This window comes from Theobroma cacao, chromosome 10 (assembly GCF_000208745.1).
Source record: "Theobroma cacao cultivar B97-61/B2 chromosome 10, Criollo_cocoa_genome_V2, whole genome shotgun sequence".
Taxonomy (NCBI): domain Eukaryota; kingdom Viridiplantae; phylum Streptophyta; class Magnoliopsida; order Malvales; family Malvaceae; genus Theobroma; species Theobroma cacao.
In genome coordinates, this window is record NC_030859.1 from 2,146,239 (window position 1) to 2,162,950 (window position 16,712).

The 16,712-nt window shown below is 34.3% G+C and overlaps 2 protein-coding genes across 2 annotated transcripts; one reads left to right on the forward strand and one right to left on the reverse strand.

The window, feature by feature from the left end:
* LOC18586112 (geranylgeranyl transferase type-1 subunit beta) lies at positions 20 to 3,933 on the forward strand. The gene is made up of 11 exons (XM_007009302.2): positions 20 to 345; positions 849 to 924; positions 1,038 to 1,096; positions 1,177 to 1,316; positions 1,576 to 1,631; positions 1,721 to 1,797; positions 1,893 to 1,938; positions 2,297 to 2,421; positions 2,691 to 2,758; positions 2,835 to 2,922; positions 3,447 to 3,933. Exons 1-11 carry the CDS (start codon positions 91 to 93, stop codon positions 3,597 to 3,599), a joined length of 1,143 nt encoding a protein of 380 aa, XP_007009364.2. The 5' UTR covers positions 20 to 90; the 3' UTR covers positions 3,600 to 3,933.
* Positions 5,122 to 7,212, reverse strand: LOC18586113. Its single transcript, XM_018129697.1, has one exon. It carries the CDS (start codon positions 6,457 to 6,459, stop codon positions 5,503 to 5,505), a length of 957 nt encoding a protein of 318 aa, XP_017985186.1. The 5' UTR covers positions 6,460 to 7,212; the 3' UTR covers positions 5,122 to 5,502.

Genomic DNA, 16,712 nt, shown 5'->3' on the forward strand with positions numbered 1-16,712 from the left:
AAAGAATTTTAGGAAAAGAAAAACAGAAAAAAAAAGTCAGAACTCAGTAACTGAGAAAAAAAGACTAGAAATTCGAAAAGCGGAATCGGCATGGCGACGAGAGGTTGGTACCCAACGGATTCCGACGTTGAAGAAGAAGACGAAGACGAAACGTCGTCGCCATCGCCGTCGGCTTTACCATCACCGTCATCGCCGCTGCCGTACTTCGACAGAGATCGACACGTGGCGTTCTTGGAGATGATGTACAATTTGATACCTCACTACTACCAGTCGCAGGAGATCAATCGCCTCACTCTCGCATTTTTCACCATCTCTGGCCTTCACCTCCTCCAAGCCTTAGATCGCGTAACCTTTAAATTTGCTTATTATTTTTCGAATTTTTTGTTTTAGAACATTTTGGGTTACGGTTTGGCAGAAAATGTTGATTTGAAGTTAAAAAATTAAAATTAGATAAAAAGAGATAAAGTAAATAGCAGTATCTAATTTTGTAGTAATTGTTTACTGGTTGATTGGAGAAGTCTTTGAACAAAGTAATCAAATTTATCATATTTTGACTGAATTAAGAGATAAAATATTAAATTTTAATTTTCTTTTTAGAGAATTTTGATTCTGATTGCAATACTGAATTAGCTGTTTATACCTTCATAAAAAATACTTGAAGAACCTTTCTTTAATTAAACTCTTATAACATTTGTCTCATACTTGTATTTTCTAGTGAAAAGTAAGAAATAAAAGAAATCCCTTTCTAAGACAATTTGATTCTGAATTTGTCTAGTTAATTAGCTGTATATACCTTCATGAAAAAGTTTTAAAAATGTTTATTGATTATGGTTTTCTATGTATTTTAGGTCGACAAGGACAGAGTTGCCAATTGGGTTTTATCATTTCAAGCTCACCCGCAAAGTAAAGCTGAACTGAAAAATGGTTTGGGCTTTTGCTGAAAAATGTTGTATTATTTTGTTGGGTTTTGATGCTCTATTGTACTTTGATATAAGAAAAAAGAAAAGATTTTCTAAACAGAGATGTGATTTGTGTAGGTCAATTTTACGGGTTTCATGGTTCTAGGACTTCACAATTCCCTCCTGATGAAAATGGGGTAAGAGAAACTCATTGTACATTATCTTTTTTCTTATTATTATTTTAATTGTTTAGTTAATCTGTTTATTCTGCATATAGCTTTCACCATATAATGCCGGTCACTTGGCAAGCACATATTGTGCCCTAGCCATACTAAAGACTGTTGGATATAATCTCTTGACTATAGACAAAGAATCAATATTGATTTCAATGAGAAACCTTCAGCAGCCTGATGGAAGGTATTCTTCAAAGTATTCTTCTTAAATACTACTATTTACTGAATAAATCTTCTTTGGATGCTTCATAGAGATGTATATTGATTGATATTTTTCATCAACATCTAACTATGCATATTGTTTGTAAAAGCAATGAAAGTACCCTGATAATGTTCTTATGCACCAGCGAAGAATAGAAAAGAAAAGGGAAAATTTTTATCTTCTACACTGATTACTACTGCATAAAGCTGACTTTTTCTTTCTTTTTTTATTGATCTTGCAGTTTTATGCCCTTGCATGTTGGGGCAGAGACAGATCTTCGATTTGTATATTGTGCTGGTAAGAACTGAATCATTACACAGTTACAAAAGCTCTATCAATTGGAGTTCTCCATAATGAAATGTCAGTATAGCTAATTGGTGTATCAGCTGCTGTCTGTTTTATGTTGGAGGATTGGAGTGGCATGGATCGAGAGAAAGCCAAGGAGTACATCTTAAATTGCCAGGTATGCCTGTACTTCAGTGCTCAATTCTCAATGTTTCCATTTTATTTTTATGTTATGCCATATATACTGAAGTAGAAGTGATTTTATTCTTTCAGTCTTATGACGGTGGCTTTGGCTTATCGCCTGGTTCAGAATCACATGGTGAGTTAAATAACATGTTGTGTAATTGCTGATATATGTTCTGTCAACTCTATGCACATAGAGCAGGTCTAATCACTGTTAATCTGTAATTTTCTCATTTCTCTTAGACTTCATGAGTTTATAAACAAATTAGGCTGAGCATGAGTTTAGTCTTACTTAACTGATGCCATTTCATTTTTGTTTCACCCAAACCACTTCTGTTTTTAAATTATCACATTTTTCAGTGTCATTTGCTGGTGGGTCTATTTTTTAGTAGGAAAAGTATCAGCATGAAACTGCTTCATGCTATAGTTTCTTTAGTTTTGAAGTTCTATTCACTGGATGTTATTTACCAACAGCATTAATCTTAGTGATGCAGGGGGTGGCACGTATTGTGCTGTGGCATCTCTTCGGTTAATGGGATACATTGAAGATGATCTTCTCTCAAAAAATGCATCATCTTCCATCATAAATGTGCCGTTATTGCTGGATTGGAGTATGCAGGTTTACTTTCGCCATTTAAAATCTAGAAGCATTACTTACCATGTCAGGAAGATACAGTTTTTAGTTTAATATCTAGAAGTAGAAAATGGACCCCTAAAAGGCCATTAAGAACATAAAAAACGCTAATAAAGCAAATATATTTTCAGAGATGATTCATTATTGTTATCTCTGTGTGCAAACTCAATTTTTGAGTTGAATGTTAGGCACCTTTGCATTCTTTTGCCCCAAGAGTGATTTCATCCTCTCCTCTTCTCTTCTCTCTCAAACAGAGGCAGGCAACTGATGGTGGATTTCAAGGCAGAGCCAATAAAGCTAGTGATACATGCTATGCATTTTGGTAAGTATAAGAAAAACCATTTTTTGTTACATATTATAAGCCGTCTTTCTGTTGATGAGATAATGCTTTTGTGTAGGATTGGGGCAGTTTTAAGGATCCTAGGGGGATACAAATTCATTGACAAGATTGCTTTGCGCAGTTTTTTGCTGACTTGTCAGTCTGAGGTGCTGCTACTGCCTCACAAAGTCTAAATTCAGCATGCATTCAAACACACCCATATATAAATAGTGGTTGTAGAATTGTTCATGTGTAGTTTGTTATTTAATATGCTCTTTGCATTTAAAATAATAAAGTAAATGGAACAGCCTTCCATGATCCGTGGAAGATAAGAAGCTGCTTTCTTGGTTGCTTAAAGCTGGCACCAGTGCCTGAAAACTTTAAAAATAGTCTTTAATGGTAATCAACATCTCCTAATTAGAACGAATGATTTATTTATCTGAAAGCAATTATTGAGGGAGGGAGGGATTATTGAAATTTCTATATTAAATGCCTTTGCAATAGGGAAATTGAAATTAAGAGCAAAGGAAAATAGGATTAAGGCATTAAGAGGTAAATGTGAAGCTTAAAATGTTGAAAACAGTTGGCTTTGCATCATGTACATGTATGTAATCTAATACTATAATAACCCTTATCTGTCACTTACATCCTTCTATTTTTTGGATAATTATATTATATCCAATTTTACCAGTTTGGAGGTTTCAGTAAGTATCCCGAGATGCAACCAGATATATATCATTCCTACTACGGATGTACTGCCTTCAGCCTTTTGGAAGAACCTGGCTTGAACCCACTCTGTGCTGAACTTGGAATGACGGATCTCGCTGCCTTGGGAATCATTTGACACCATTTCTACTCTTCACCTCATTGGGTTGGTAATTTATTCATCTTTGAATTCCATTGCACTCCCATCCTTATTGGACCACAATGTTTACATATCCGACTTGTAGTTGTACTCATCTTTTCTCATTTTTCGTTTCTAAACCCACTGATTTCCATCCCCTGGTGTGAAGATGCATGTATTTAAAAAGTTCAGCCTGTATTTTATTAACAAGTTTCAATGTATAATCTCAGAGGAGGATGACAGGATCGATGTCATAATATTGTTAACTTTGTAAGACAGGATATCCCTATTTTAGTTGATTAATCACATTGCTCCTCTTTGTCGTTTTCCCTTATCGTCATGGATGCATCTTTAAATCAGGACTCAACTCTCTTAGGGTGTGGTCATGAAAGCAAATTTACTGCATTTGAGGAACAACTCAGACATGTTGCTTAACTTTATCAAATACTAGGGGCTGTTGATTTCTTCCATAATTTACTTCAATTTTAAATCTGAAACAAGTTCATCTGCATTTTACTAGTGTTTTCTCTTTTGCAAAAAGATCTAAGTGCTGCGTCACTGCAACCACAATCTTTCTTTATCCAAGTTTCCAACCTGCCCACTTTGAAAGTAAAAGGGCACAAGGCTTTGAAACTATCACACTACACTGAAGTCTGTATGTCATGGGTGCATACTTTTCAAAAGACATGCCTCTTAGAGGATAGAGATTCACTTTTGTCAGCCGTCACAAATCAAGATAAACTCGGATCATAGTGAATCTTTCTCCTTTAAGCAGCATGTCTTTTGAATCGAGATAAATTCGGATCAAAGTGAATCTCTTTTCTCTTAGAGGTACGACTTTAGAAAATTCAAGACACATGTCCGTGATAAGTGTATCTAACAAGCATTTGTTTATGACACATTCCAAATAGATAAATTATATTAAAATATTTGATTCAATAATAAATACACGTATCTTTTATCTCTTATTAAAGAAACAGGATTCTAACTCCAATTCCCTCTTAAAAAAAGGAACCAACAGTTATATTTGCAGCTGTGTATCGAAGAGGAAAAGAACAAATATATAAGAGCATGAGTTCATGATTAAAGAGCCATGGAGCTTCTCTCCCAGTCCCCAGCAATTAATGTAGAAAGAGGGAAAAACTGTAATGATTTTTCAGGGTTGGGTAGCTTTCGGCCGTATGCCCACCAGACACACTCTCACGGGCAATTGCATCCTCCTCCGTTGTTTTGGAAAAAGCCTAAAGGGGCATCTTACAAGAAGTCACTACCCTTCTGCCCCCGCCCTTTTTCTTCCCTCTTTGTGTTTTTTCCAGTTTTGTCACTTTGTTGAAGTGTAGTGTACCTTCTTTCTCATTCACACACAGATTATAGATAGAACTCTACTCATCTTGGCCCCACGCAAAACCCCACTTCCATCTACTTTTGTCAGATGTTTATCAGACGGTCCACATCACATTATGTACCCCAAAGATTGTCATTTGAGTAAACACTAAACAACAATAATAATCCAGCAGAGGAATATCAAACTGTCAATAACTTGATTATGCATAGAATTTTGTTAGAGAAATAAGTAAAGGGATTGATCTTTGAAAGAACATTAGTAATTGAATTCACTCATGGGAATGATTACATGTATCAAACAGCTCAGGGGAGACATGGAGATTGAAATAAAACAAGTAACCCCACTAGTCCCCCTCCCACTTGCATTAAGACCACCTCACATCATCATGTTCTGGAAGAGAATGTTGTCTCTCTCCCTTAACGAAAAGATACATAGCAAATAAGCAAAAAAAAAAAAAAAAGGAATAATAAATCAAAACCTAAAAGGACAGCAGAAAAGAAAAAAGGAATTTTCATTTCTAGTTTGGTTGGTCATGATGAAACTCTCTAAAAATATTTGTTAGATGGGAGTATTCCTGGCTGGTGACTTGAATGTTGAAGGTGAAGAACTAAGAGGAAGTACCTGGGAAGTACTTGAATGGAGTTGTTGTTGGTAATTGTGATTAAACCCTCTTTCTTTGCTCCTGTCAACAATTATTGTGATGAAAGATCCGTCTTCTTCATCTTTGAGATACTTTGAAGGAGGAGTCATGTCACCATTTTCTTGACCAAATGGTCCAAATTCATCACTGTTGTGAACTTCTTCCATTAACTTTTTCCTATGAAGTTTCTCCTCTGCTTCTTGCAAGAACTTGAACTTTGGAGGAGGAGATGACCTTATCCTATTAAACTCTGCATCAGTTGTGGATTCAAATAAAGGGTTGAATCCTTGGTGACTATAACAAGCTTCCATGGGAGTAAGAGGGGGAGTGAAAAATGGTGGAGAAGCAAGAGGGGTTAGATATGGAGTTTCCACAGTGAGAAGTAGATCACTCATACTCCTCCCTCTAGACCCTACTCTACTCTTGTTATCACACTTAGACTTGGCTTCCTCAGACTCCAAATCCTCCTTTGTTTCTTCAATGATTGTGAAGAGAAATCTCGGTGGCCCTGAAAGACTATGTAGCCTCAGTAGCTCATTCTCCATGCCATGAGGATCATCATGGTGACCAAAATTAGGCTTGAGCAACAAATCTTTGTTTGAGTGAAGATGAAGCTGATGATGATGAGATTGCTGCTGTTCTTCTGTCATTCTAATTTCTTGAGGATTCAAAGCTGTATGACTCATGGAAGATGACCTTTTCCAGCAAAACATGTAAAAGAACTCCCTAGCTGGATTGCTGTAATCATTTTCAATATCTCTGCTTGTTAACCTCTTCTTCCACCACAACAAGTAATATAGCTCAGCAACCAAAGCTAACACCAGACAACCAAAAACTATGCTCAAGCCAAGTCCTACACTACTCAAAGATTTCATTTTCAACCCTCCCCTCTCTAATTCACATTACAAAAACAACTCAAAATACACAAAACTTTCCACTCAAAATACCCTTTAGCTTTACAAAGGAGGGAAAACTTACTATTAATAAAGTTGAAGAAGATATTCCTTCATTGCAAGAACAAGTGAACAACCCAAGAAGAAAACCCAAAAAAATGAAAAAAGCTCACTGAGGAGTCTCAATCTTCACAGAACACAAAACCAAAAGCCCAGGAGGCAAGAACCCAGGTCATGAACTTTGACTACAATCCCCTCCCCCAAAGTGAGTCATATCATCAAGACTCTATCCCTTTTCTCAAAAGCATTAGAAACATACCCTTCAGCTTTACCTGCAAAAATAACAGTGTCCTAAAACCCTTGAGCTACTCAAAAAATTAAAAAAGAAGATCTGAAAAGCTCACTTTCCTCTGAAAATCACACTATTTTAATCATTAAGCATGATTATCAAAGCCCTTTTTGTTGTAAAAGACCGCATGAACTCATGAAGTAGACCACCACACACTTGTACATAACTACAAGCTTTTATCAAACAAGTTCTACTAAAAAAATTAATACAGAATATTTAATCATAAACAAAGAATTTTGGGGTTTAAATCATTGGGATAACTGAGATTTGTTAAGTACAAATATGAGAGACAAATGAAAGAACAGCAAAAGTGGGGGGAAACAGGGCCACCAGGGGAAAGAAGATTAGGCAAATGCCTTTGTATTTTTATGGTTGAGAGGTCACTTGCTTCGAGGGATACTCACATGGGATCACAAATAAAAGGAAAGTGATATGTCATTGGGTCTGGAATTTTTCCCCTTTTTTTTTTCATTTTACTTCAATACCCCTCAAAGAACTTATTGGTAAATAGTGTATTGATTTTTTAGACAAGGGTAATTTGGGAAAAAAGAAATAAACCTAAAAGTTTGTAAAAAAATTTACTATAGCTAATAAATTCCCCTAGTTACCTCGAGTAATTAGTGTTTGACTTGTTATAGGGTGGGAAATTAATTGTTTACTGAATTTCAAATAGTTCTTTAGTAGTACTAGTAATTTAGTAATTTGTTGTCTATTAAGTGAAAATCATTTTTACTTTTTTTTCTTTTTACTTTTTTGGACCCCCCACAGTTAAAAGCACAAGTTTCCATAGAAGCAATGAGGCTTTCACGGTTAAAAAAAAAAAAAAAATTCAGATTGTGAACTCACCTTTCCCATACAATCATAGGCAGTGAAAACCCACCATAAGGTTGATATGGGAACTTTTCTGTCTTTCTTGATGGGAAGCTCACACAACTTCACATGGGATGATTCTCAAATCCAAGAAAAGGAAGGTGGAAAATATAATTAGAAGAAGAAGAAGAATAAATGAGGGCAGACACTGATTTATTGGTGAAAGGTATATCACAAAACAGAGGAATCCATAACTCCTTGTAGGTAATTGGATTAAATATATATATTCATAGACCATCATTTCTTTTAGGTGAAATTCATAATTCCTACTCTCTTTTTTAGATAATTTGGTTTTTATTGTGTATGATTTCAGTGCTGGTAGAGCACTAAAAGAAATTTTAAAATTTGAATAGCTCTTAAAAAACTTTTGAATTATTTTAAATAAATTTTTATACTTCTATTGAGTTTATTCGAGTCTCTATATTTTTATATTAGATCAAATAGTTTTTTATGATTAATGGTAAACTTATTTATTATTAATTAAAATGTCATTTGTCATTTTATGTTTATATTACATTAACGTGAAAAATAAAAATATCACATAATTATATTATCATGTTATATTAACATGTCACATAAATATTGACGTAACATAAAATGGTAAATGATATTTTGATTAATAAGAAAATAAGGATTTGATTAAACGTAATAAAAAATAAAAATTTATTTAAATTTTTTAAAATAATTTAAGAATTTTTTAAAATATTATATATATATAAAAATTTGGTGGCATAAAACATCAATGGAACTGTTTATCATCATTGTATGATGGAATTAGACCTTGGAAGGTTACTTCAAGGATACTTTTTGATGCTCCTTTTATGCTAGTTTTGTTTGTAAAGAAAACAATAGAGATTGTAAGTTTGAATCATTTGTATAATAATAATAACTCAACCAATATATATACATAAATAAATAAGAATTTTTGACTAAAATTGTTAGTGGCATTTTTGCACCTAGATGGGCTCTGGGTTGGGATTGGGTATCAAGATTCCCCCATTGAGGACAAAGGTTAGTTAAAGGAGTAGCATCAATTTTCCATTTCCCAATCATTCCACCAATGAACTACATGAAACAAAATCTTGCAAAGAAGATTTTCTTATGAACCAAACATCCCCTATTTTTAGGCTTTTTCATTACCTATGAGACAGCCTTTTTATTTTCTTTCAGTTGTTTGGAATTCACTAAAAGGGGGAAAATAAAAAAAAAAAAACAAAACAAAAAGGTGGGGTGAGTTGGAGGGATATTTTCATAAGCTTTGCTGCACTTGTCATTTCCCTAAGTTAGGGGGAATAAGAAAGGGGGTACCCTACAAGCATGGGTAGTACTAAATTAGCCCACATGATATGGATGAGATGTGAGCACAGCATGCTTAGCACATCACCTTCAAGTGTGAGCTTCTGGTGAAATATCACATTTCATATCTCTGTCAAGACTTTGCTTAAACATATCTGTCCATTAGCACCAGAATTTAGCTTTTGATTTTTAATATAAGCAGGTAAGATTCAAAATTTTCAAATGATTGTTTATACAAAGCAAATGAACCCCAAAAAATGTGGGGTAGCCACCATGCAGGAGACTTCAAAATGCTGATAGCTGGTAGTTAGTATTTAATAAATACTGGGATTGAAGTCTTGTCTCTTGTGTCCCTTTCATTCTTAGCAAGCAATGATCCCACAAGATCAATCTGTTACCATTGGCATGGGGCACTCCAGCTTGCAATTTCATTTGCTTTTCTGGTTTTGCTCTGTGTATTCTCTAGGTCATGCTGTTCATACTTGATATCATTTCATTTCTCTTACAAATTGTAAGTTATTAGGACTAGGATGGAGCTCAACTCTGCATATTTACACTTTTCTACTAGAATTCAGCCTGTGCTGGAATCTGGGTGCAGTTAATCTCTAAGCTTCAAGTCAAAAGAAACTTTCTCCACAATGTTGGGTTGCCATCAGCATTTTTGTGGCTATATTCTGTCTATCAGAAAACATGAACAAATGCAGATATTACAATCCATGATTGTGCTTGGAACTTCACTTTGGTTGCATACTAACATCCGAGATTATGGTCTTGGTCTTAGTGGTCATGTTTATTCTTGTTTGAAGATTTCTGAAATTTGGTTAGCATTAATGTATCCCAACTCAATGCAGATTGCAGCCCCATCTGCTCAGCTTTACTTTGATGCACACAAACTCCCACCTCATGACCTGCTCACATGTAAACATGATGAGCATCTATTCATTAAAACATAAGAGGCTTATTCATTTCTGTTCTTTGCGTTTTGCTTCAGGGTGATTTGCTATAAACCCACCTTAGCCTTTTGCAACATTTGTGGATGGTCATCATGTAGATAGATGATTGCCCACATAGCCGCATGGGCCGAGGTTTCATGACCAGATTACAAGAACACAAGCAGCAAAATCGATTATTTCCCCATCTTCAATTTCCATGAGTAGATCAACCTTTCCTCTCTTTTCATTTGGGTCATTAAATTTGACTCTTGGCCCTCCTCTCACATCCACAAAACCTCGAAGGATCCTAACCAGCAGCATATCCCTTGCCTGATATATACATGGGAGATGAAGTTGATATAAAAGTTTTGAGGATGATGGAGGCAACTCGCAAAGAGTTGAGAGCTTGAAGACGTACAAGCACTGAACCAAACTTTTATTGTAAGAGCAATGATGAGCTGCTGCAGGAGTCTCGGAACTGAGCTCATTCTGGGATGAATATCTGAAGGTTCCCAACTTCATTTCATCATAATTAGCATCGTTCCATGCTTCCATTTGGGCTTGCACGGGAATGTTCTAGCTAACACTGACTCAACCTACATTGCTCGGATATGTAACTAGTAAATGCATATAACAGGAAGCAAGGGATGGGAACCGTTTCCTCTAATGCGAGATGACATGCGGCAGCATTCCAATAGTTTGGAAAAAAACGGTTGGACCGGGTTGGTTCAACCTGGTCTGACTTTTTTGTAATTTTTTAAAATGAAATTTCTTTTTTTTTTTTTGCTCCTTTTAAGATGAGGTTTTATAATATTTTAACTGAATTTTTTTGGCTTTTTTTATGCTCATTTTAAGGTAAGATTTTATAATCACATTTTAAAAAATATAAATTATATAAAAATATGAAATTTAATAATTGTTGCATATTCAAATAAAAATTACTTATAATCAAATTTTAAAAAATATAAATTATATAAAAAATGAAATAAAAATGTCATATTTTACTTAATTTTCTATGCTTTGTTCTGTTAATGCTCATTTTAAGATGAGATGCAGATTGCAGCCCCATCTACTGAGCTTTGTTTTGATGCAGAGAAACAAACTCCCACCTCATGACCTGCTTACATATTAACATGACCGTCTATTCATTACAACGTAAGAGGCTTGTTCATTTCTCTTCAGATTTTTTTTAAAAAAATTACTATTATTATGGAAAAGATTATGAAGAGCAAAGTTGATCCTCAAAATAAGATTTGGTGTGTTGCGTTCACTGTTCCTCATCTCAAGAATGGGACATTTTGCAATTTAGTAAGTGTGCTGCTGTATAGACAAAACTTTGCTATAAGTTTTAATCTTTGCTAGTTGTTGGCTTGGTAGAGGGCTCCTTGTCTAAATGTATACGTGCTCTATATATGTATGTAATCATACATTTGTTCTTGTGGAACACATATTGGTTGTTCCTTGTAGTGTTGCTTTCCTATGGGTGTGAAATGGTCTGGTCAAAGTTGAGTAATGTTGGTTCAGGACCTGATGAATGATGAGGATGAAAAGTTGAGAGAATGAAGAATGAGATGGGTAATGAAGTGTATACGGCAGTCACTTGGGCTATAAAGGAAATAAATGAATACCAATCCAAGTGGAAGGTACATAATTTCAGAATTGTGGAATTATGGACAAGGAGGAAAGGTAAGAGAGGGTGTCATGTATGTTTTCATGGTTTTGTTTCGTCTATGAGCTTTGATGCTATAGCTTTTCTTACCCTTTCTGCACTTTTTTCACTTTGGAAGCCATCAGCCTCTGGGGGAAATGTCTTTCTCTTCTTCTAACGTGGGACACTGCAGCCATCAGCTTCTTCAAATTTCTCTCTTGGTTTTAGGATGACCATCTATTCATTGAAACATAAGAGGCTTGTTCATTTCTCTTCTTTGCGTTTTGCTTAGCCTTTTGCAACATTTGTGGATGGTCACCATGTAGATAGATGATTGCCCACATAGCTGCATGGGCTGAGGTTTCATCACCAGAAAACAACAACACGAGCAGTAAAATCGATTATATCCTCATCTTCAATTTCCATGAGTCGATCAACCATTTCTCTCTTTTCATTTGGGTTATTAAATTTGACTCTTGGCTCTCCTCTCACATCCACAACACCTTGAAGGATCTTAACCAGCAGCATTTCCCTTGCCTGATACGTGGGAGATGAAGATGATATTCAAGTTTTGAGGAAGATGGAGGCAACTCTTAAACAGTTGAGAGCTTGAAGACGTACAAGCAATGGTGAGTTGCTGCAGGAGTCTGGGAAGTGTGCTCATTCTGGGATGAATATCTCAACGATCTCGACTTCTTTTCATCATAATTAGCATCGTTCCATTTGGGCATGCATGGGAATATTCATCTAACGCTGACTCAACCCAATCTTAGCTTAAAGGGCATTCCCAATCATGGGAGTAATATAGGGGGTTTAGGGGAGTAATATCCCACATCACTCAGATACGTGACTATTAAATGCTTTATATAATAGAGAGTACACTGCGATCGTTGTCTCCTCTAACGTGAGATGACGTGCGCACTCCAATACTTTGATAATTAAAATTAGTTGGACCGGGTTGGTTCAACCCGGTCTCACTTTTTTGAGATTTTTTTAAATATTTTAAATGAAATTTCTTTACTTTTTTTTTTTAAATATTTTAAATGAAATTTCTTTACTTTTTTTTATGTTCATTTCAAGATGAGATTTTGTAATCAAATTTTAAAAAATATGAAATTATGTGAAATTTAATAATTGTCTCATATACAAATAAAAATTACTTATAATCAAATTTTTTATAATTGTTGCGTATACAAATAAAAATTACTTATAATCAAATTTTTTATAATTGTCTCATATACAAATAAAAATTAATAATAATCAAATTTTAAAAAATATAAATTATATAAAAAAATGTCATTTTTTAACTGTATTTTCTTTGTTTTTTTTTTTTTGTTAATGCTCATTTTGAGCTGAGATGCAGATTGCAGCCTTATCTACTGACCTTTACTTTGATGAACACAAACAAACTCCCACCTCATGGCCTGCTTACTTACTAACATGACCATCTATTCATTACACCATAAGAGCCTTGTTCATTTCTCTTCACAATTTTTCTTTTAAAAAAATTATTATTATTATGGAAAAGATTATGAAGAGCAAAGTTGATCCTTAAAATAAGATCTGGTGTGTTGAGTTCACTGTTTATCATCTGAAGAAAGGGACCTTTTGCAATTTAATAAGTGTTGTGCTATTTAGACAAAACTTTGCTGTAAGTTTTAATCTTTGCTGGGTGTTGGTTGGATATGCATATGCAGTTCTTGTAGTAGGATCTGTAAGCTAATAAATTTCAAGTAGTCAATTGTTGCTGAGAATATCCAGTTGCACTTATTGGTGTCAAGAGAATGGGAGAAGTTAGACGGTAAACCATTCTTTGAAGCAATGAAGATGAGGTAATAATGGGGAAGAAGCAGATGAGAGAGCCTCGCAACTTTGCTTATTGTGGAATGAATATCTCAAGGGGAAGAAGAATATCATTCAGGTCAATTTGTGCTGCTAGCCCCCCACGTGTATGGGTTCAATCAGGTTACATCCTTCTTCACGTCGTAGTTGAAACCAACGAAATATCCCACATCACTTAGCAATGTCATGTTAAATGCTTTCAATAAGAAAAGCATGGCCCTGTGTTTGCTTTCGCAGACATAATTGGAAATTACCCATTTTCGTATTTTTATATACAAAATTGTTGGACCGGGTTGGTTCAACCTAATCAATCTGGTCTAACAGTTTTGTGATTTTTTTACTGAATTTTCTTTTTTTTTGTGATTTTTTACTGAAATTTTTTACTTGTATTTGGTTATGAATTTAATCTATTTAAATAAAAATTACTTATAAGTTTGTGAGGAAAAAAAACTAAAGAAATGATGAGGAAAAAAGAATGAAAGTGGGAAATAAGAACATTATTTTGTTATAAGGTTGTGAGAGAAAAAAATTAAAGAAATGATGAGAAAACAAGAATGAAAGAGGGAAATAAGAACATTAAAAAATATAAAATTATATCAAAAAATATGAAATTATGTGAAATTGAATAATTTTAGTATCGATATAAATAAAAATCACTTATAAGTTTGTGAGAGAAAAAAATTAAAGAAACGATGAGGAAACAAGAATGAAAGTGGGAAATAAGAGCATTATTTTGTTTTATTGTTTGTTATGTTATATGTTTAAGATAATCAAATTCGTAGAATTTTTTCAGCATATTCTTTTCCTAATAGCATTGTTTACCATATTTATATCAACTTCTTTTGGTTTTGGTTTTGGCTTTTCAATTTGTGAAAGTGAAACTTTGGGTTTTCACTCTTTAAGGCCTTTCACTACATGATTACATGAAAACAAATTTTAAAACAAGTCTTTGATAATAATGGGTTTTATTTTGTGTATGAGCTTTGATGCTATAGCTTTGATGTAATTATAATTTCTAGTGATAACATAAACAACCCTTGGCTCTCCTCTCACATCCACAACACCTTGAAGGATCCTAACCAGCGGCATTTCCCTTGCCTGATACATCTATATGGGAGATGAAGACGATACACAAGTTTTGAGGAAGATGGAGGCAACTCTTAAAGAGTTGAGAGCTTGGAGATGTACAAGCAATGAACCAAAGTCTTATTGTAAGAGCAATGATGAGCTGCTGCAGGAGTCTGGGAAGTGTGCTCATTCTGGGATGAATATCTGAAGGATCCCCACTTCATTTCATCGCAATTGCATCGTTCCATTTGGGCATGCATGGGAATATTCTATCTCACAGACTCAACCCAATCTTAGCTTAAAAGGGCATTCCCAATCATGGGAGTAATATAGGAGCGTAATCAGGAGTAGGGGCATAATATCCCACATTACTCACGTATATTACTATCAAAGACTTTATATAATAAAAATCCAGAATGCCCCTCCGTCATCTCGCGCACGTGAGATGATGCATTACAACAACTTTGATATGGTTGGATCAGGATCAACCTGGTCTGACTTTTTCTGGTTTGAGGCTCATATTAAGATGAGATTTATAATAGTTTACTTGAATTTTCTTTACTTTTTTTATGCTCATTTTAAGATGTGCGATTTTATAATCAAAAAATTTTTTTGGCTTTTATTATGCTCATTTTAAAATGAGATTTAATAATCAAATTTTTTAAAAAATATAACTTATATAAGAAAATATGAAATTATGTGAAATTTAATAATTGTCTCATATACAAATAAAAATTACTTATAATCAAATTTTAAAAAAATATAAACTATATAAAAAAAACGAAATAAAAATGTCACTTTTTTACTGAATTTTGTTTGCTTTTTTTTTATGCTCATTCTAAGATGAGATTTTATAATCAAATTTTTTCTTTGCTTTCTTTTATTCTCATTTTAAGATGAGATTTTTATAATCAAATTTTAAAAAATACAAATTATATAAAAAAATATGAAATTTTGTGGAAATTTAATAATTATCACATATACAAATAAAAATTACTCATAATCAAATTACTCACCTTTTCCCACTTCACCTGCTTACATAGTAACATGAGCCTTTATTAATCACAACATAAGAGGCTTGTTTAGTTCTGTTCTTTGCATGTTCTTCACCTGCTAACATACTAACATGAGCATCTATTAATCACAACATAAGAGGCTTTTGTTTAGTTCTGTTCTTTGCATGTTCTAATGGCTGATGGATCAAGTTTCTTGATCATGGGGGCTGTTCGAACTAGTTACAAAAGAATCAAATTTTTTTTAAAAAAATTGTTATTATGGAAAAGATTATGAAGAGCAAAGTTTGACTTCAACTATATATCCCACAAATACTCATGAAGAATGCTTGACTTCCATGACCTACAACTATATCAGAAGGCAGCCCATTGCATGCCCATCGTTCATCTTCAACCATATGAACACAAGTCCTGTCACAAATTATATATACATTAGCAGTATGATTGGAACAGGTTAGGGTCGAGTAGGTAAACCTGCTTAGGGAGCTTTGAATTGAAGAAACATTGGTATGAACCATATATGGCATGGATGAACTATGTGAACTTGATGTGATAACATGAATATACTTAAAAAATGTGCGGAGTTTTATTCTCATTTCTCTTGTTTTGGATGTTGTAGGAAATAATCAACTGTGATGAGGTTTGCAAAGCTGTATCTAATGCATTGTTGGGATTGAATGAGTACAATGCAAGTGTGAGGTACATACTTCTCCAACTTTAGAACTTGAAAGAGAAAAGAAAAGCTAGCCTGAAAGAGCCAGTTGAGTGCATCATCCAAGAATTGAAGACCCAAACTATAGAAAGTGACAGAGCCATTATCTGCTTGGCCCTTGCTGATACTTCGGAATCAACCCAAAAATCACAAGCTGTAATTATCTAATTGCAAACTTGGGATCATCAAGTTATGTCAATATTCTTCTTCATTTTTCTTCAACATTCAGGCTCTTTGACAATTGTTGCCATCTGTTACCAAAACTTGACCATAACTTAAAGCTACTTGCCCCATGAAAAATTTTTCCTTACCTCAGAAATAGTGATCAGCTGGGCTTTGATGTCTAGGACTCAGACCCATTCATCACGTTGAGACACGTCAACAGTCGACGTGTGGGTTTTACGCGAATTAACAGGGTCCTACAACCTCAAAGCCCATGGTTTTTGTACCCTGTTTAAGACTCAACCAGCCCACTTGCAAGGTCTTAGTCAGTTTAGTCAGAATC

Coding starts and splice junctions, on each gene's coding strand:
- LOC18586112 (XM_007009302.2), top strand. CDS start 91: ATGGCGACGAGAGGTTGGTACCCAACGGATTCCGACGTTGAAGAAGAA. Junction 1,317..1,575: donor CTTCAGCAGCCTGATGGAAG/GTATTCTTCAAA, acceptor TTGATCTTGCAG/TTTTATGCCCTTGCATGTTG. Junction 2,759..2,834: donor GATACATGCTATGCATTTTG/GTAAGTATAAGA, acceptor GCTTTTGTGTAG/GATTGGGGCAGTTTTAAGGA.
- LOC18586113 (XM_018129697.1), bottom strand. CDS start 6,459: ATGAAATCTTTGAGTAGTGTAGGACTTGGCTTGAGCATAGTTTTTGGT.